The sequence below is a fragment of the Ornithorhynchus anatinus genome, chromosome 1, assembly GCF_004115215.2.
Source record: "Ornithorhynchus anatinus isolate Pmale09 chromosome 1, mOrnAna1.pri.v4, whole genome shotgun sequence".
NCBI lineage: Eukaryota > Metazoa > Chordata > Mammalia > Monotremata > Ornithorhynchidae > Ornithorhynchus > Ornithorhynchus anatinus.
In genome coordinates, this window is record NC_041728.1 from 44,202,400 (window position 1) to 44,222,687 (window position 20,288).

A 20,288-nucleotide genomic window follows, 5' to 3' on the forward strand; every position below is an offset into this window, starting at 1 on the left:
TCAAAAGTTTATCTCGGTACGCAGCATGCATTTTCGGCATCTTGAAACCCGATATGAGGGAAAGTGCAATTCAATGAGAAAAATCCCTCAGTTTGCTTCTTGGTCCCTCTGGAAAATGTTCTTTTTCAATTATTTTTATTCTTAGAATTCTTTATTCTACAGGCAATAGCTCTTTAGAAACAACCCAGTTGACCTGCCAGCCTCTCTGTCTAGCCAATAAAGGATGTATGTACTTTTTTTTGCAAGTAAAGTTTACTTGGATGCTGGTGAAGTTAAGAGAGTTCCCAAGGTCACATGGCTGGTAACTGCACCCCACCCTCAGCCCCATGGGACTTTTGTACAAATCTATAATTTATTTTAATGTCTGTCTCCCTCTCTAGACAGTAAGCTCCTTGGGGGCAGGGGACACATCTACCAACTCTGTTGTACTGTGCTCTCCCAAGAGCTTAGTACAGTATTCTGCTCACTGTAACCCTTCAAAAAAATCCACTGATTGATTGATTGAAGTGATTTTCCCAAAGTCACCCAGCAGACAAGTGATGGAACTGGGATTAGAACCCAGATCCTTAGAACCCAGATCATCTGACTCCCAGATCTGTGCTCTTTCCACTAGGTCACAGTCCTTCTCCTTATGATTGAAGTTCACCTCTGAGTGTGTGTGGGGTTGACAAAGACAATGTGTCATGCACAGTCCTGGCCATACTGGTCTCACAAAAGGCTGTTCCTTGTTGTGTTGTGCTTAAGGTTTGTAGCACCTGGTGCTCCTTAGTCTTTAGTCTCACTGTCTCTTGGTCCTTACAGAGCTTTTGGTCTTGAAAATCCACTCTCTCTTCTTGATGGGAGTGTTCCACTCTGGTCCATCTAGAGCAACTGACTCCCAATTTTGATCCAAAATGCAGCATTGTTCTGAAGCTTTGTTTCAATCTATGGCATATGTTGACCACTTACTGTGTGTACACAGCACTGTACTGAGAACTTGGGAGAGTACAATTCAACAGAGTTGGTAGACGGGTCCTTAAAATGCTTCCTCTGCCCTCCTTGCTTTCTGCTTCCCAGTTTCAGCTCTCTGTCCATTAGCCGTTGGGTTGTTCTGCTGTTTCTCACTCTGGCTGTGTCTCATCCAATACAACCATGCTAAGGTGAGCATAGCTTCAACACCAGGGGTCAGACTAATGTTCCAGAACTTCATCGCTCTTGATCTTATCTTGCCATGTGAAAAAAAGAGGCTGATAGGTCCAGATACCAAACAGTAGCAATGTATATGACCGTAGGAAAGGTCTGCCAAGGCCAATAATAAGTACTGCTTTCCAATTCCTTTGGAGTGAGAATGGAGTAGGCAACTTTTACATCATTAAGAGGCATCCGTGTCAGAGATTGTTTGCAGGGCCATGAGCTGAGAACTCTGAAAGCAGATACAGCCTCCAAGAGCCCCTTCCCCTCACCCCCTTCCTAGAAAACATTTGGTTCCTGACTTCTCATCGTCTCCAACTCTTGGGTTGTAAGAATTTCACTCATTGGCATTTATTGATATCCCTTCCCCCTCTAGACTCATTGTGGGCAGGGAACATGTCTACCAACTCTGTCATATTGTACTCTCCCAAGCACCTAGTACAGTTCTCTGCACACAGTAAGTGCTTGATAAATATGATTGATTTTTGAGCACTTACTGTGTTCAGAGCACTATTGCTAAATGCTTGGGAGAGTACAATGCAATAGACAATCCCTGGTATGCAGAAGTTTAAAATCTAGCAGAGGGAGACAGACATTAAAATAAATTACAGGTAGGGGAGGAAATTGAATACAAAGATGGGTATTAAAGTACTGGATGGGTATGTCAGCACCTTAGTAATAAGGGAGCTTAGACTTGAATGCATGGGGGGCATAAGATGGGGAGATGAAAGGAAGAGAAGGCTTCCTGAAGGATATGGGATTTCAGTAGGGCTTTGGAGATGAAAGGCAGCATGGTCTAGTGGATAGAACACGGGGCTGAGAGTCAGAAGGACATGGGTTCTAATCCTGGCTCCCCCACTTATCTGCTGGGTGACCTAGAGCAAGTCACTTCACTTCTGTGTGCCTCAGTTATCTCATCTGTAAAATGGTTATGAAGATTGTGAGCTTCATATGGGACAAGGATTGTGTCCAACCTGATTAACTTGTATCTACTCCAGCGTTTAGTACAGTGCCTGGCACTTAACAAATCAGATTTTTTTTTAAAAAAGAGCATGGAGATTGGTGGGATAATTCCTCATTCTAACCAGCTTCTAGCTTGTATCCCTGGCCCCATTATCCTGAATGTGACATGACGGCCTCTTGTAAAATAATCACATTGAAGAAAACTTCAGATCCAACAAAAACCCAGATTATTGAGTTTTGTGCATGTTTCCATAAAGCAAACAGCAGATCCCAACCATTTTAGCAATAAACCAGAAGTGGCTACATTCCACCATTAGATTTTTTTTTGTTTGTTTCAAGGTCATTTATCGAAAACAGGGTTTGATTTAAAGCATATGCAAAGACTGAAGGGGAAAAACGCTGCAGCAGCCTAATCTCATATACCAAAACAAAGCTTCACTAATTTAGTTTTAGGGTCTGGTGCTTTTTTTTTAATTTTTTTTGGTTTGTTTTTATGATATATGTTATAGATTACTATGTGTCAAGCACTGTACTAAGCGCTGGGGTAGATTCAAGCTAATCAGGTTGAGCACAGTCCCTGTCCCACATGGGGCTCACAGTTTTAATCTTGGTTTTATAGATGAGGTAACTGAGGCAGCAGAAGTGATCTGATTTGCCCAAGGTCACACAGCACACGAGGAGCAGAGCCAGGATTAGAAATACAGGACTAAAACTAAAACTTGAACCTCTATTCTCTTTTTCCTTTGGATTTAGTCTCACTTCATTGTTTCTGTTATTGTGTCTCATCTATTCCCTCTGACAAGGAAGCTCTTTATGTTAATACTGTCAAACTAAGAAAAAGAATTGAAATTGAGACATCATTATTTTGAGAGGAAATATACCTTTTTTCAGACAAATGTATATTTAGTTAGCATAAAATATATTTCACATTGCAATAGACTGTAGGCCTCATATCCTCTGCCCAGTTTGCGTTTTTCCATAAAAGAAAATTTCCTCTTTGTCATAACATTCCTAAACATCTCAACCATCATCGATAAAATGGGCACTAGTTTCAGCTTACTGTATTAGAAAATCTGAGGCTCAGTCACTACCACTTTTGATGGAGTCTACTGGAAAGAATGCAAGACAGGGAATCTGAAGCCCCGAGTTCTAATCTCAGTTCTATCGCTTGCTTCCTGTGTGACCTCAGGCAAATCACTTAACTTGTTTCTACCTAATTTTCCTCATCTGTTCTTCATCCCCTTAGACTCTGAGCCCCATGTGGGACAAGGACTGGGTCTGATCTCATTACCTTGGGAATGTGTCTACCAATTCTGTTCTGTTGTTATATATTGTGCTCTCCTAAGCACTTACTGCAATGCCCTGCATACAGAAAGTGCTCAGTAAATATGACTGATCTTGTATCTACCCCAGCATTTAATATGGTGCATGGCATATAGCAAGTTCTTAACCAATTCCACAATGATTTGTTGCTATTTCTCAAAATCCTGTTGGGAATCTCTAAATACCCTCGGTAGTTTCCTCCCCAGAGGGGATGGAAGCCAGAGATTTGGTTGATATTTTCATATTGTATCCTTGCTTATTACAGTAATAATAATAATAATGGTATTTCTTAAGTGCTTACTATGTGCCAAGCACTGTTCTAAGCAAAGGGGCAGATACATGGTAATCAGGTTGGACATAGTCCCTGTCCCACAGGGGGCTCTGGGTCTTACTGCCCAGAGAAGCAGACAAATGGCAGATCTGGAATTAGAACATACATCCTCTGACTCCCAAACCCGTGCTCTTGCCACTAGGCTATGCTGCTTCTCACTAGCTAGGTCCTTTAACAGGAGCCCTGTTTTCACATGGACAGTACAAGGGGAAAGGCAATTAATTCCTAATTAATACATTGCACTTCCCCCTCGGGAAGGTTTTATGGGGTCACTACTGCCATGAAGCTACTTTAAAAGTTCAGCAGTTGGAACAGCAGTCCAGGAAAGGGAGGAGATGGCAGTGATTCAGTTTAGAGTGAAACAAGGCGCCAATTTGGCCACTGGAGTACGCCATTCACCAACCATGAAATACACGACAAATATGGAAAATACAGACCTCCTGCTGGGCCAGGGTCTGAGGCTGAACTTGGCATGTGCCAAAGGAGTAATGTTGTTTAGAGAGAGAAATCAAAGCCTTTGAAAAGGAAAAGAAGAAAATAAAAAGACACCCCCCATTCACCCCCCCCCCCACACACACACAGTGCCAAGGTAAGCCAGAGCACTGTAACTGGCAATTATCTGCTCCAGCCGTGAGATCCTGGAATGCGTAACCAATGGAGGCTTCAGTTTCTCCTTCTCCGTCAACCTTTAAGGTAGGCATTTATAGGATGATTTAAAAATGAAAAGTCCTAGAGGCAGAGGGTTGGTAGATATGACCTGTTGGGGTCCCTTCTTACCCTTTGACTCAATGATGCAAGCCCTGGTATATGTCAGGTGTTAATAATAATAATAATAATAATGATACTTGCTAAGCACTTACTATGTGCAAAGCACTGTTCTAAATGCTCGGATAGATACAAGTTAATCAGGTTGGGCACAGTCCCTGTACCATATGGGGCTCACACTCTTAATACCCATTTTACAGATGAGGTGACTGAGGCCCAGAGAAGTTCAGTGACTTGCCCAAGGTCACACAGAAGACATGTGGCACAGATGGGATTAGAACCCAGGTCTTTTTGACTCCCAGGCCCATACTCTGTCCACTAAGCCATGCCCCACACCTCACTTCCTGATAGTATGGGGAAATGACTGACTCCATGGTCACCACCAATTAGTTCCTTTCTCCTTGGTGAGCCAGCAAGAGCGTAGGTAAAGACTTGGAGACATCATAAAGTCCAGATTCCCTCCTGGAGATGAACTCCTTTGAGTAAGACAAGGTAAAAATTAGCATTTGAATTATTCTTGCACAAAGCTGCTGGACACTTAAGAAGAATAGAGTGAGGTAATTGTAAAATACTGTTGTATGTATGGACCTGTGGACAAGTTCATGAGTTGCCATTTGTCTGGAATGGATAGTGGTATCGTCAATACTGATGGATTTTGGAGGGAACATTAGGAGTTCTGTTTTGGAGATAAGTTTGAAGTGCTAGTGGGACATCAGTGTTGAGCTCTTCTGGAGGAAGGAGGAGGTGCAAAATTGCAGAGAAGAAGAGATTTGGGGGCTAGCGTGGTAGTTTTATTTTTATTTTTCATTGGTATTTGAGTGCTTTTTATGTGTTTAGCACTGCTCTAAGTGTGCTGGGATAAATACAAGTAACTCAGGTTAGACACAGTCCCTGTGTCTCATGGGGCTTACACTGTAAGCAGGATCTTAGGCTGTGGGATTTGAGATTTGTGAATTTTGAGTTAAGGAGATTTGAGAGTCACCTGGAGTAGGTTTGATTTTTTATCTGATGGTCTTTGTTAAGTGTTTACCATGTGCCAGGCACTGTACTAAGTCCTGTAGTAGATACGAACTAACCAGTTTGGACATGGTCCATGTCCCACAAGAGGCTCACAGTCTTAATCCCTGTTTTACAGATAAATTAACTGAGGCACAGATAAGTGACTTGCCCAAGGTCACACTACAGACAAGTGGTGGAGCCTGGATTAGAACCCAGGTCCTTCTGCTACCCAGACCCATGTTCTATCCACTAGGCCACACTGCTTCAACTTTGTCAAGCAATCTTCCAATGTTTAATTTTTTAATTCTGTTTTCTATCTCTTCACAACTGTGCATCATTGGACAGTGTACTGCCTAAAGAGCAAAACTGGGAAATTCCTTTCAGCTTTGCACAGTCAACAAAAACCTTTGGTTGTGTATAGCGATTCCTTTATGTAGGCTGATATATGATTTGGATTTACTTCAGTCACATTGTCAGATTGCTGGGCTTTGCTGAACCAGTAAAACAATTAATAACCATTTACATCTCTTCTTGTATATGTCCTTTGGACACTGGCAAGCACTGGGATGGATCCAAAATAATTAGATCAGACAGAGTTCCTATCCCACATGGGATTTACACTTTTAGAGGGAGGGAGAACAGGTGTTGAATCTCCATTTTACAGAGGAGGAATCTAAGGTGCATACAGTTAAATGTATTTGCCCAAGGTCAAATGGCAAGTAAGTGGCAGAACAGGCATTAGGACCCCAACGCCCAGCCTCATTCTTTTTCCACTAGGCCAGGCTGCTTCTCACATGGCAACCCCTGAACTATTGTTTCAACTTCTCCAGTTGGAAGTGTTTCCCAGGAATTTGGAAATATATTCTGACACCATGGTGTGGTAGTGTGGATCAGTCAGTCACTTGTCTTTACTGAGTGCTACTGTGTGCAGAGCACTGTACTAAGAACTTGGGAGAGTACAGCATGATAACAGACACATTCCCCGCCCACAGTGAACTTACAGTCTAGAGGGGGAGGCAGACATTAATATAATAAATAAATTACAGTAAATAAGTACTATGGGCCTGTGGGAGGATGATTAAAGGGAGCAAGTCAAGGAGTTACAGAACAGGGTTGAAAAAAAGGAAAAGAGGGCTAGTCAGGGAAGGTCTCTTGAAGGAAATGTTCCTTCAGTAAGGTTTTGAAGGTGGGGGCGAGTAATTGTCAGATCTGAGGAGGGAGGGCAATCCATGCCAGAGGCAGGACATGGGTGAGAGGTCAGCAGTGAGATAGATGAGATAAACAGTAAGAAGATTGGCATTATAGGAGCAAAATGTTCAGGCTGGTTTGTGTAGGAGAGTAGCGAGAGTCTCTCATTGCACAGAGCAAGACAACATAGAATAGGCTGAATAGACCCAGACTGAGCACATACTATTAGTGGTACTTGTTAAGCGCTTACTATGTGCCAAGCACTGTTCTAAGCACTGGGGTAGATACAAGGTAATCAAGTTGTCCCACGTGGGGTTTACAGTCTTAATCCCCATTTTATGAATGAGGGAAATGAGGCACAGAGAAGTGAAGTGGCTTGCCCAAGGTTCCACAGCAGACAAGTGGCAGAACTGGGATTAGAACCCACGACCTCTGACTCCCAAGCCCGTGCTCTTTCCACTAGGCCACACTGCTTCTCTGCACATATAGCCCTGCTTCATTCTGACAATGATGGGAAAAGGGTTGGACATTGTTTCATCATTTACCGTGGAGGATCTTTTCAGGACAGTCAAATTTGCTTGGCGATTTTCAGAGTCCTAATCCAGTAGTGGTGTGAAATGCTTTTCTGGGATCAGTAAGGACCATGTTAAGGTCCAGGTGTTGCTGTTGGGGCTTTACCCACATCTTTTGTGCTACAAAGATCACATCTTTTTCTTATTTCATGGTATTCACTAAGTGCATACTGTGTAATAATAGTCATTGCTGATGACAGGGATCCTGTCTGCCCTCAATGGGGCTGCAGTAGTGGAGCTGGCAGGGTAGGAAGGGAGCTTTGGATCAAAGTCCTCATAAGCAGTTTGAATATTAACCAACATTAAGGTCACAATAGTGGCTTTGTGTAAAAAAATGTAACTAAGGAGCCTGTCAGGTCATAGCAATTGTAGTATTTAAGGACTTAATTCATGCTAAACGCTGGGGTGGATTCAGGATAATTAGGTTGGACCCAGTGCCTGTCCCACAAGGGGCTCACAGTCTAATGAGGGAGAACAGGTATTGAATCCCCACTTATAGATAAGGAAACTGCCACTTGCCTGCTGTGTGAACTTGAGCAAGTCACTAAACTTGTCTGTGTCTCAGAGTTGGGATTAGAATCCAGGTTGACCCACATCAGGCCTGTGCTCTTTCCACTTAGACCATGGTGCTTCCCAGGGTCAACAGCTCTACCAGAAGCAGAACCATGTTGTGCTCTCCCAAGCATTTAGCAGCAGGCTCTTTAGAAAATAAATACTCAGTAAATATCATTGGTTGATTAACAGTTGAGTAGAATCAAAAGCATGCTGGATTAGGATCCTGAACTAGTTTCCCTTTCAATTAGCACCAACTTATTTAGAGGTAGCTACCTGGACTCTCTCTTAGACAAGTCAGTATAAAAAACAAAACGCTCCTCAACCACCTCACACATATTCCTCTGATAACTAACAGGAGAGTCTTAAAGGACCCAGAGTACCTCAGAGCATGGTGTAGTGATAGAGAATGGGCCAAGGAGTCAGGAGGACATGAGTTCTAATCCACCACATCTTCTGTGTGATCTTGAGTAGGTCACTTCACTTCTCTGTGCCTTGGTTACCTCATCTGTAAAATGGGGATCGAGACTGTGAGCCCCACTTGGAACAGGGACTGTGCCCAATCAGATTTGTTTCTATCCACCCCAGCACTTAGTACAGTGCCTGGGTACAAGGATACAAGAAAGTCATGTTGGACAGTCCCTGCCTAACATGGGGCTCATACAGTCTTAATCCCCATTTTACAGAGGAGGTAACGGAGGCTCAAAGAAGTGAAGTGACTTGCCTAAGGCCACCCAGCAGACTTCTCAACAGCCACAATATATAGCCCCAAATCTCTCCACTGTGGGAGAACCAGGTGGGTCTCTGCCAGCCTCACTGTTGCCCTCTTGGACCCTACACTTATTCATCATAGCAACCCAAATTCACATTCCAGACTTGGGAAAGGAAGTCTAAAGCAATTATAATCAGTAGACTTAGTCTCAACCATGAAACAAGCAATAGTCTTCTTTAAAAACTTGGGACTAAAAGGCTAACCCTTGGTACATGGCAAGTGGATGAAGGGTACATTTGTGAAATGATTTGTTGAGCAAAGAGAACTAGATTCTATCTTAGCAGTTGGTAGTTGCCATTCATTCCATCTCAGAGCTACCATTTCACTTTGACTTGCTCAGGATGGGAGATTCTTCATCATCCAAAAAGTCAAGCTTTGAACCTAAATAGCAAGTTTAAGCTGGGGAAATGTTTCTATAGCAGCAATATAGTTTTAGCAAAAGTGTCAGAAGGGTTGCAATCATTTTGGCTGAACTGTCCCCTTGAGCAGTACTTGGCGTTACCGCTACAAAGGCCCAGACTGCCATGGACTCTTTTTTACCGTCAGCTAACATGACATGCTAAATGAAATATTTGATCATAGTTTTGCAAGCCTTTGTCCCGCATGATACTTTTTCCAAATGTAATTCCAAGCAACTGAGTATATCCTTTAAAACGTAGGTGCTTTGGTAACTTGATGCCCAAGAGATGCCTTTCCCCTGGGAGTCCCTTGCATCGAGTTTTTTGGAGTTTTTTAAGGATATTTGTTAAGCTCTTACTATGTGCCAGACACTGTACTAAGCACTGGGGTAGATACAAGCTAATCACGTTGGACACAATCCATGTTCCACATGGTAAGAACAAGGGCTGGGAGTCAGAGGACCTGGGTTGTAATTCCAGCTCTGCCAGTTGTTTGCTGTGTGACCTTGAGCAAACCCCTCAATTTCTCTGTGCCTCTGTACTTCACCTGTAAAATGGGGATTAAGACTGTGAACCCCAAATGGAACATGGCCTATGTCCAACATGCTTAGCTTGTACCAACATCAGCGCTTAGCACCATGCCTGGCACATAAAAAGTACTTATCAAATGCAATTTGAAAAAAGATGAGAGTGAGGCGCAATGAGTAGGTTAACTGGGAGAAGAGTGAGGCATGCTAGCAAAGTTGGAGAGGGAAAGGAATGAGGACAAGTTGGGTGGGTGAGAACTGATTGAGTGCATGAAAGTCTATAGCCAGGAGTTTTTGGTTGATGAGGAGAGAGATGGACAACCGTTGGAGGTTTTTGTGGAGCAGGAAGATGTGAGCAGAATGGTGTTTGAGAGCAATGATACCAGCAGCAGAGTGAAGAGTGGATGAGAGATAGGGAGGCTGGCGAGGAGGGCAATGTAATGAACTGGGAGATAAGTGCTTGGGCTAGTGGGGTGACAATTTACATGGAATTTGCCAGGTCCCATGGGTACCATAAGGCTTTGCCAATTGCCTGATGTGTGCATTGGGCAAGCCACTACTCTGTGCCTCAGTTTCTTCAACTATAAAATGGGGATTCAGTGTCTGTTCTCCTTCTTATTTAGATAGTAAGCCCCATGTGGGATAAGGATTGTGTCCAACTTGATTAACTTGTATCTACCCTAGTGCCTAGAATGGTGCTAGACACATAGTAAGTGCTTAATATATACCATTATTATTATTTTGCTTGGAGAAGGCTTTAGATTGCAATTGCAATAACTGCGAGAAGCAGCATAGCCTAGTGGATGGCTCATAGGCCTGGGAATCAGAAGGACCTGGATTCTAATCCTCGCTTGGCCACTTGCCTGCTGGGTGACCTTGGGCAAGCCATTTAACTTCTTTGTACCTAAGATCCGCCATCTGTAAAATGGGAATTATGACTATGAGCAGCCATGTGAGACATGGGCTGTATCCAATTTGATTATATAGTATCTAATAATAATGGTGGTATTTGTTAAGCACTTACTATGTGCTGAGCACTGTTCTAATCATTGGGGTAGATACAGGGTAATGAGGTTGTCCCACGTGGGGCTCACAGTCTTCATCCCCATTTTACAGATGAGGTCACTGAGGCACCGAGAAGTTAAGTGACTTGCCCAAAGTCACACAGCTGACAGGTGGAGGAGCCGGGTTTAGAACCCATGACCCCTGATTCCTAAGCCTGTGCTCTTTCCATTGAGCCACGCTGCTTCTCTACCCAAACACTTACTATAGTGCCTCACACATAGTAAGCGCTCAACAAATTCCATTTAAAATGAAGTCACTCCGGCCATTTTGCCACAGGTATCAATATGAGGAGGACTCATTCCAGCTGGATTTTGGTCAGGAGACCCAGAGCTGCAGTGCAGGAATCAAAACAGCGCACAACTGAACCAAGGCTTTTTCCCTGCAGTTCCCTCTGAGGAAAACTCCATTCCATCCAGAGGTCAATGGAACTATTGGCAGAGAAGTTCCCAGAATGCCCCAGGAGCTTCTGGGAGGCATAGGTGACATGAGCTCCTCTGCAACCTGCATTGGCCTTTCCTTGTCATCCTTTCATTCCCCGTGATTCTCTTGCCAAACTTTAAACCAGGCATGTTGGAACACACCCCACTTTAGGTGTGACCTCGCCACCTGACAAGATATATTCTCTGATATAGGGTGCTCCTTAAATGCACTCATCTGCTCGGTCCCTACCGGCAGGACCAATACAGCAGGACTTGGCTGTAGCACTGGTCAATCGATCAATGAATGGTATTTATTGAGTGCTTACTATGTGCAGAACACTGTACTAAGATCTCGGGGCAGCGGGTATAATACAACAGAATTAACATTCACTTTCCCTGCCCATAATGATCTTACAGTCTAGAGGGTTATTTCCACCTCCTCTCCCACCTGATCCTGCTTCCTCTATATGGAATCTGGGATTAGGAGAATGTAGAAATAGCCAGCACTGTCGCCCTTTGGTTGCCTGATTTCTCCACCCTCCACCTCCCAACTCTGGGGGTGTGGCAAAGGCCTTGCTTAAATACGATCATAAATTTATCTTTCCTCTGTCCCATAACTAAGCACTGCGTAAATATCCGACACAACTTTTTTTAATGGTATTAGTTAAGACCTAAGTGCCAGGCACTGTTCTAAGCACTGGGGTAGACAAAAGTTAATCAGGTTGGACACAGTCCATGTCCCACATGGGGCTCTCAGTCACAATCCCCATTTTATAGATGAGGTAACTGAGGAACAGAGAAGTGAAGTGACTTTCTCAAGGTCACACAGCAAACAAGTGGTGGAGCCGGGATTAGAAACCAGATCCTTCTGACTCCCAGGGCCGTGCTCAATCCATTAGGCCATGCTGCTTCTTGGATTTTGCTACAAATTCCAAGAGTCTCCTTAGCTCTCCGATGGATCAAAGGCAATCTTGCTGAAGAAGAAAAAAAACCTGCAACGGATAGAGCTTTTGAATAGAAAGACAAGTGTCTCCTCAGTGATGCTTACCCCCTTAAGTCTCCTTTCATTCATTCAATCATATTTATTGAGCACTTCCTCTGTGTACAATTGCTTGGAAAGTACAATTCAGCAACAAATAGAAATAATCCCTGCCCCACTACAAGCTTACAGTCTAGGAAGCAGCATGACCTAGGGGATAGATCATGGGCCTGGGGTCAGAAGGACCTGGGTTCTAATCCTGGCTATGCCCCTTATCTGCTGTTTAACCTTGGGCTAATCTATTAATTTCTCTCTCCCTCAGTGACCTCATCTGTAAAATGGGGATTGAAACCGGGAGTCCCATGTGGGAAATGGACAGTGTCTAACCTGATTAGCTGTATCGACCCCAGAACTTAGTACAGTGCTTGGACAGATAGCATTTAAAAAAAAAACCAAACAAAAAACCCTTCACCTGTCGGTTTGGCTCTATTCTCCCAGGGACGTCTCTCAGACGGGTGTTTCAGCCTTACCAACGAGAGGTCTGGAACGCCTGAAAGAGCTGGTTGCTAAGAACACTTGGACCCTCAAGAAGCTTCCCTTTGCCTTGAGTTTCCTTCACCTGACACGGGCTGAACTTTCTTATCCAAGCCACTGCTGTGCTTTCAAGAATCGGAAGAAAATCAAAGGGTGAGTGGCAGGGACCTGGGTCCTGACATGGAAAGCATTTCTGGGGCACATTACTTTTCTGGTAGTGTGGGCCAAGGATCAGAAACTCAGAGGCCTATCAGTGCTCTTCCAGGAAGGGACAAGATAAATTCTACTTACTACTTATTCACAGCTTCTTAGGAAGGGGTTGTAGCCTCCCTCCCACTGACTCCTATCCCAAAGCTCAGCCCCAAGGTATTCAAAAAACTCAAGCTGGTCAGCTAAATTCTCTTTTCCAGCTGGGCTTTCTCTGGATCATAAGTAAATCAGTCAGTCATATTTACTGAGCACTGTATGAAGTGCTTGGGAGAGTACAATACAACCGAGTCAATAGGTCTTCAGAATGGTACCAATACCTAGAGAAGCAGTGTGGTCTAGTGGATAGAGTACGGGCCTGGGACTCAGAAGAAACTGGGTTCTCGTCCTGGCTCTCCCTCTTGTCTGCTCTGTAATCTTGGGCAAGTCACTTTATTTCTCTGTGCCTTGCTTACCTCATCTGTAAAATGAGGATTAAGACTGTGAGACCTGTGCGGTGTATGGACTATGTCCAACCTATCCCAGGGCTTAGCACAGTGCCTGGCACAGTGCCTGGCACATAGTAAGTGTTTAACAAATACTGTTAAGAAAAAGAAAAAAGAAAAACACTCAGAGGACTTAAACCCAACCTGGTATTGACCATTTTAATCATTTTCAGGGCCAAAACCCTTTTTGCAAGAGTCCAGTGGGGTTGAGTCCTGTCGTCCCCTGGCCCAGGAAGAAAACTGTATACTCTACTTAATAGAAGCTTAGTATATGCTCAGCCTTGGCTAGGTAGAATTAGATTGGGCCCAATTCCCATCCCACACAAGGCTCCCAACCTAAGACCTAAAATATTCCTCTTGCTACTTTATAGTGTGGTGTGCAGCATTTTGTTTTCTAAGTATGTATAGCTATAAGACTAAGTTCCTGGTGGGCAGAGAATGTGTCTACCATCTCTGTTGTATTGTGCTCTCTTAAGCACTTAGTGTAGTGCTCTGCACACAGTAAGCACTCAATAAACACCATTAATTGGTATGGCAATGAGGATAAATTCACATTTGCTTCAGTAAGAATACAGCCAAGGGTATGTATTTATGATCACCAAGGCCTCAGGCTCAAAGCATCGTATGTGGGGACAGTAGGAAAATTGTGGCATATCAAATCAATCAATCAATGGTATTTACTGAACACTTGCTATGTGCAGAGCACTATACTAAGTGCTTGGGAGAGTCCAATACAACAGAATTAGCAGACACGTTCCCTGCCCATAATGAACTTGCAGTGTAGAGGAAGGTGAAGAGAGACAGAAATGTGAAAGGAATGGGAGGGAGGCAGACTGCATGCCTAAACAGAAAAAATGAAAACGCCACACACCAGTCAGGCTACTGATGCAAGAAGAGACAATCAATCAATCAAGGGTATTTTTTTGAGCACTTACTATGTGCAGTGCACTTTAGCAAGCCCTTGGGAGAATACAAGAGAGTTAGCAGACACGTTCTCAGGCCAAAACGAACTTATAGCACTTTGCTCCACCTCCCTGTGACTGGCCCACACTTCTCCAGAGGAGTTCTACTGCCTCTGCGAGGAGAGAGTAAGGGTAACGCTCAGAGTGAAACAGTGAGATGGAGGGTGCAGATTTTTTAATAAGTTCTGACCTGAAAACCTGAGCACGGAAAGCAGGAAGTGGAGCAAAGCCTTAGTCTTCTGCAATCTACATGGTTCATAGAGGAGAGGGGCCCCAAAGATGCCATAGTTAAATAGGAACATTCAATAAGGACATCATCATAAAGCCAAATCGCCTGAAAAGCAAAGCTAGGAACAAAAATGAAACGGCATAATGATGTTTAAAATGGAAATTTCTCAATCTGGTAGTTTGGGAGCAGTCAGAGGAAGCAATGTTGCAAAATTTGAAGAGGGGCTTTGTCCTTTCATTCCCAGGCTTACCACTGAAGCTGTGGGCAAAGCACAAACCCTGGCAGGTTGCCAGCCTCCTCAGTATGAGCGAAAAGTTCACCGGTAACTCCTGTCTTACCCAGAGACACTGAAAACTTCTGAATCCCTTGGCTTCCCCCACCAGACAGTTTCATTGAATTCATCCTCTGGACTGTAAGCTCCTTGTGGGCAGGGAATGCTGCTCTTCAGAAGCAGTAATATATTTTATGAATGTCTCCCCTTCTAGACTGTAAGCTCGTTGTGCGCCAGAAACCTGTTTACCAACTTTATTGTACTCTCCCAAGTGCTTAGTACAGTGCTCTGCACACAGTAAAAGCCGTCAATAAATACCATTAATTGATTGATCAATTGATCTTGGGTAAAGAGCCTCTGTCTCTTGGTGGAAAGCTTTTTCCTGAAAGCAAGTGGCCCCAGAAAGAGCAAAAGTTCCGGACAAGGGCAATTCTGGTCAAGTGTTGCTACTGAGGTGGAGAAGGAGGAGAATTGTCTGTGTCTCAGGCTAGGGAAGGGGGAGCTCAGCAGGAAAATCTGCTGTGTCTTCTTGGACCCACTGTGTCCTCGTCCCCACCGTCTTTTGCCTTCCAGGATGCTGGAGTCTCTCATGTGCAACCAGAGTGACAGTTCTCGTCGTAAGAGATCCATCCGGGGCCCTGACGCCCAATCCCCCCAGGACTCCAGCGAGGAGGACGAAGCACCCATGGACCCAGCATCTGGCGAGGAGGGCTCTGAGTCTCCTGGCATCCGCGGTGGCTCCCATTACTACGTCTTCTTCGAAGAGCAGGAGGATGAGACGGTCGGGTTTGGCCAAGAGCTGAAGAATCCCCAGGAGGAGACGTTCCAGGCTTTCGACAGTCATTATGACTACACGGTGTGCGGGGGCAACGAAGACATGGTGTGCACACCAGAGCCTGACGAGTTCAATCCCTGCGAAGACATCATGGGGTACGAGTTCCTCAGGGTCACGGTGTGGTTCGTGAACCTGCTGGCCCTCCTGGGCAATGCCTTTGTCTTGTTCATCCTCCTCACGAGTCACTACAAGCTGACAGTCCCCCGCTTCCTTATGTGTCACCTGGCCTTTGCCGACTTCTGCATGGGTGTCTACCTCCTCCTGATTGCCGCCGTGGACCTCCGCACCCGCTCGGAGTACTACAACCACGCCATCGACTGGCAGACGGGGCCCGGCTGTAACACAGCAGGATTCTTCACGGTCTTTGCCAGCGAGCTGTCGGTGTACACGCTGACGGCCATCACGATGGAGCGCTGGTATGCCATCACGTTCGCCATGCATCCAGACCGGAAAATCCGCCGGCGGCACGCCTCCATCGTCATGCTGGGTGGCTGGCTGGGCTGCTTCCTGCTGGCCCTGTTTCCATTGGTGGGTGTCAGCAGCTACGTCAAGGTCAGCATCTGCCTGCCCATGGACACGGAGACCCCCCCGGCCCGAGCCTACGTCGTCTCAGTACTGCTGCTGAACGTCGTCGCCTTCATCGTCATCTGCTCCTGCTACGTCAAGATCTACGTCACGGTCCGGAACCCCCAGTACAGCTCGGGAGACCAGGACACCAAGATCGCCAAGCGGATGGCCGTGCTGATCTTCACCGACTTCCTGTGCATGGCACCCATCTCATTCTACGCCCTATCAGCTGTGATGAACAGGCCCCTGATCACAGTCAGCAACTCCAAGATCTTGCTGGTGCTCTTCTACCCGCTCAACTCGTGCGCCAACCCATTCCTCTACGCCATCTTCACCAAGGCTTTCCGCAGGGACGTTTTCATTTTGCTAAGCAGATTTGGCCTTTGCAAGTACCAGGCTCAGCTCTACCGGGGCCAGACGGTCTCGCCCAGGAACAGCAGCGGTTCGTTTGGCCAGAAGGGGACCCGGGGAGCCGGGCAATCTCTCACCAGAGCCCACGACCAGCACGAGCTGTGTGGGGGCTCCTGTTTAGCGCCTGCCAGACCAGACCCCTGCCAGGGAGACTGTAAGCTGACGGTGTTGTAACTCTCAGGGCAGGAGTGTGATCCTACGAGGACCTGGTTTTCTGGACAAGAGGCCTAACTCCAGGACCCATTGCTTTTTTTTTGGCCACATGGTTCTGAGATTTCTGGAAGGAATGGTCCCACTGACTCTGGAAATGTGACCCCGCTGAGCCCCCGCCCTTCAAGACACCATTGGCATTGGGAGAAAGCGAGCATGTCAGAAACTTGGGACAAAGTGGAAGAATGAAGCCATTTGTTTTCCTTCGGGGATTTACCGATCAGCCAGTTCTGTGAACAGAGAGGGTAACCCAGAGAACCTGCTTAGACACCAGCAGCTCCAGTATAGGATCTCTGCCTTGTCGTCTTTGATGGTGATTCTGCCAGTAGAATTCCCAGAAACATTTGGCTCCTCTTCAGCCTTCTTAAAAGTCAGTGAGGCCAGCAGGAGAAGTTGGTTTGTCCCTAAATGCAGATAATGAGGTTTAAAGTCAGTCAGGGGTTACTTATTTTTAGTGAGGAAGGTGGTGTATCTTCAAATTGACTTTTATGCCCATGGCCACTCTTGGAGACCATTACTCATCTCTTGAGAAGCAGTTCCCAGACACGATCCACTCTCTCTGTGCTCTTGAGATGGATGCAGTGTTCAGTTTCGGGGAAATAGCAGTCTCAAGTTCCTTCCTACAGACTAGCGTAAGTGCTGCGTGCCAAACTGGCATGGGGGTTTGTGTCACATCTGGGTCAACCTTGCAAGTTGTTTTCAAAATCACCGGGCAATAAAAATCAGGTTCAGTCCCCTTAATGTCTATTGGCTCACCCAAATTGATCAGTACCACTGTGCCCATGCGCTCACCTCCTTCTCCTGTTCCCTGCATGTAACCCCTAATCAATTTACTGTTCCATAGTGTGCAGAAATTTCCTTGAAGATCAAAAAATCCCCCCAAAATGAAAACCAGGAATAGGAAGGAGAGGTCAAGTGAGATTTAATTCCTTCTTAGCCCTTCCAAATCTTTCAGCTCTAGGCACAAAAGCCAGCTCTCATTTACTGGATATCAGGACCTCTGAAGGCATTGTCGATGGGATATCACTGATGGATCAGACCATCCTGGACCAGAATTGTTTTCTTACAGCAAGTCAATCTGGCTGTAAAAAGCCCAATAATTCCAGGAAAAATTTTTGCCTGGGTGATTCAGATGGAGAAAAATCAGGTTTAGAATCTTGGCTATCATTAGACTTGGCAGCGGATATTTGTCAATGGCCTAGTTTGAGCAGACAACTCTATTTTGAGCCCCCCGAGGGATGAGGACTGTGTCTGATTCCCACCTGGGAATTTTTTTCCCCACTGTTTAGCACAATGTTCTGCACCCAGTTAATGCTTGATCAATACTATGAGCACTACTGGGTGCAGGTGGGTCAATTCCACTGCCCAAACCTGCCCTTCAGACTGTGGGCTGGATGGAATTAGGTGATGATCGAAGTGTTCTACTTCTCTTACTAGATCTGGAAACCTTTCAGTGTCCTTTTCTCTCACTAATCTAGATGGTGACCTCCCCACTCTGATCCCAAAATTGTTTCACAAAAGGCACCCTTCTTATAAGCATCCTAGGTGCCTCACGACAGATCTGAGAAAATTTTCGAAGCAGAACTGCATAATTGGGCTGTGATAGGTCCAATAAGCCAAAGTCTTGATTCAAATTTGAAAATAGAAGTTAGGAAAATGATAGGAATCAAATTAATCAATCAATCAATGATACATACTGAGTGCTTACTGTGAGCACAGCACTGTTCTGAGTTAAGTCACCAATCTCCCTCTTTGACCAGTACTACAAGCTTTTTGAGAGTTATGGCGTTCCTCTGTATTTCAGGTGTGGGAAGAGGAGAGGCAGGTAACAAAATAGCACGGTTCTGATAGTCACAATGGATTTAAGAAGCGCGTCTCTAGACTGCAAGCTTGTGGGCAGCATATGTGTCTATTATTGTACTCTCCCAAGCACGTAGTACAATGCTCTGCACACAATAAGCGCTCAATAAATAAAATTGAATGACCTGGATGAATCCCTATAAGGGCTCTTCCTTGAGTATTCATTAGGCTCTTGGGGGAGAATTTGATATCTTCAAACACCCGTGAAATAAGCAATACTTGTCTCCCAAAGCACCCAAAGCTCTCTCTCACCAATCGCCTCCTTTGACACTACAGTTTTCCGATGAGGGAAACAACAAAAAGGGAAACGGAGAACATGAGAAGTTAAGCGATATGTCTAAAGAAGTAGAATGAGCTGGGACTAAAGACTGGATTTTTCACTGCCATCCTCAGAGCGCTTTCCACCAGACTGCCAAGCCTCCTGTCTTGGCGAGTGGATTGGGGCATCTCCTAGAGGACCCACAGGACACTGGACTGATCTCTTGTCAGGATCTATCCAAGAAGGAGCAGCACCAGGACAGCCCAGTGAATGGTCCTGCTGCTGAACCATCACCTTCCTCTCTAAAACAATCACCTGGAAAGGGAGAATTCTGAATTCTTCTGTGGTCCCAAGAACAGCTTTTGAGGTTTGTTGACCAGTAATTGAGAACCTCGGCTCTCTGCTGAAGTCCGTGTCACTGTCCTCCAGTTGAAAGTCTCTTCATGTGGCCTGAGAGCTTTGCTGCTCAAGAACTCAAAGCGCAGGTATTTTATCCTTAGAGCGCAGAAATTCTACTTTTTATGTCCTTAGACTGCACTTCCTGTGGGCCTAAATCATGAATATTTTCCTTGAGGCAAGTCAAAAGCTTCTGGAGAGTGTTGGCAGGAAAGTATATGAGCTTGACCAAATGGGTCATCTTTTTGCTTATGGCCATTGTTGTCTTTGGTTTGTCTGTTAAATAATAAGCTTTATTCTTGTAAATACAAACTAATGCTTTTAAAGGACCCAACAAAATTGGCCTAGAAAGATATGATGAGAGAAATTTTAATTAAAAGTGAATGTACTGCATGTGTCTCGTGCTTTCATCTCCTTCCTATATTGCCTTGAGTCACAATTGATTCCTTGAGCTATTCATCATTGCTCAGGGTAACTTTCATTTTGGTTTTTCTACACCTTGGATGATAGTAACACTAAGGGATGGGGATGGGGGTGCTGGCAGAGTGTGAGTGTGTGTGTCTCTGTGTATACATACAGACCTACCATATATACATTCCAGTGGGATTGAGAAGATCTGCATGTAATGGACTCTCTTTTTTGGCTCTTTTCAGTATTTTGAGCACTAGCTCCTCTTCCCTTTCAAGCTTCAAAGAACTCATCAGTTTGCTCGCACTGCATATAGTAAACAATTCAAACTCTTTCTTCTTAGGGAAGCAGTGTGGCTCAATGAAAAGAGCAGGGGCCTGGGAGTCAGAGGACCTGGAGTCTAATCCCAGCTCCACCACTTGCCTGTTGTGTGACCATGGGCAAGTCCCTTAATTTCTCTGTGCCTCGGTTTCCTCAACTATAAAATGGGGATTTAATTCCTCTTCTCCCTCCTACTTAGACTGCAATCCCCACATGGGACAGAAACTGGGTTGGACCTGATTAACTAGTATCCCCCCCCAGCACTTAGAACAGTGTCAAGTGCTCAACAAATTCTAAAATAATAATCCCA

The 20,288-nt window shown here is 45.0% G+C and overlaps 1 protein-coding gene across 1 annotated transcript in view; it reads left to right on the forward strand.

Moving 5' to 3' along the window:
* TSHR (thyroid stimulating hormone receptor) overlaps positions 1-19,642 on the forward strand; it is a 94,173-nt gene extending 74,531 nt beyond the window's left edge. Inside the window, exons 10-11 of the mRNA XM_029057588.2 lie at positions 12,522-12,710; positions 15,285-19,642. Coding sequence (XP_028913421.1) covers positions 12,522-12,710; positions 15,285-16,698 — 1,603 coding nt within the window. The 3' untranslated portion in view covers positions 16,699-19,642. The remainder of the gene's footprint in view (positions 1-12,521; positions 12,711-15,284) is intronic.
* The last annotated feature ends 646 nt before the right edge of the window (positions 19,643-20,288 follow it).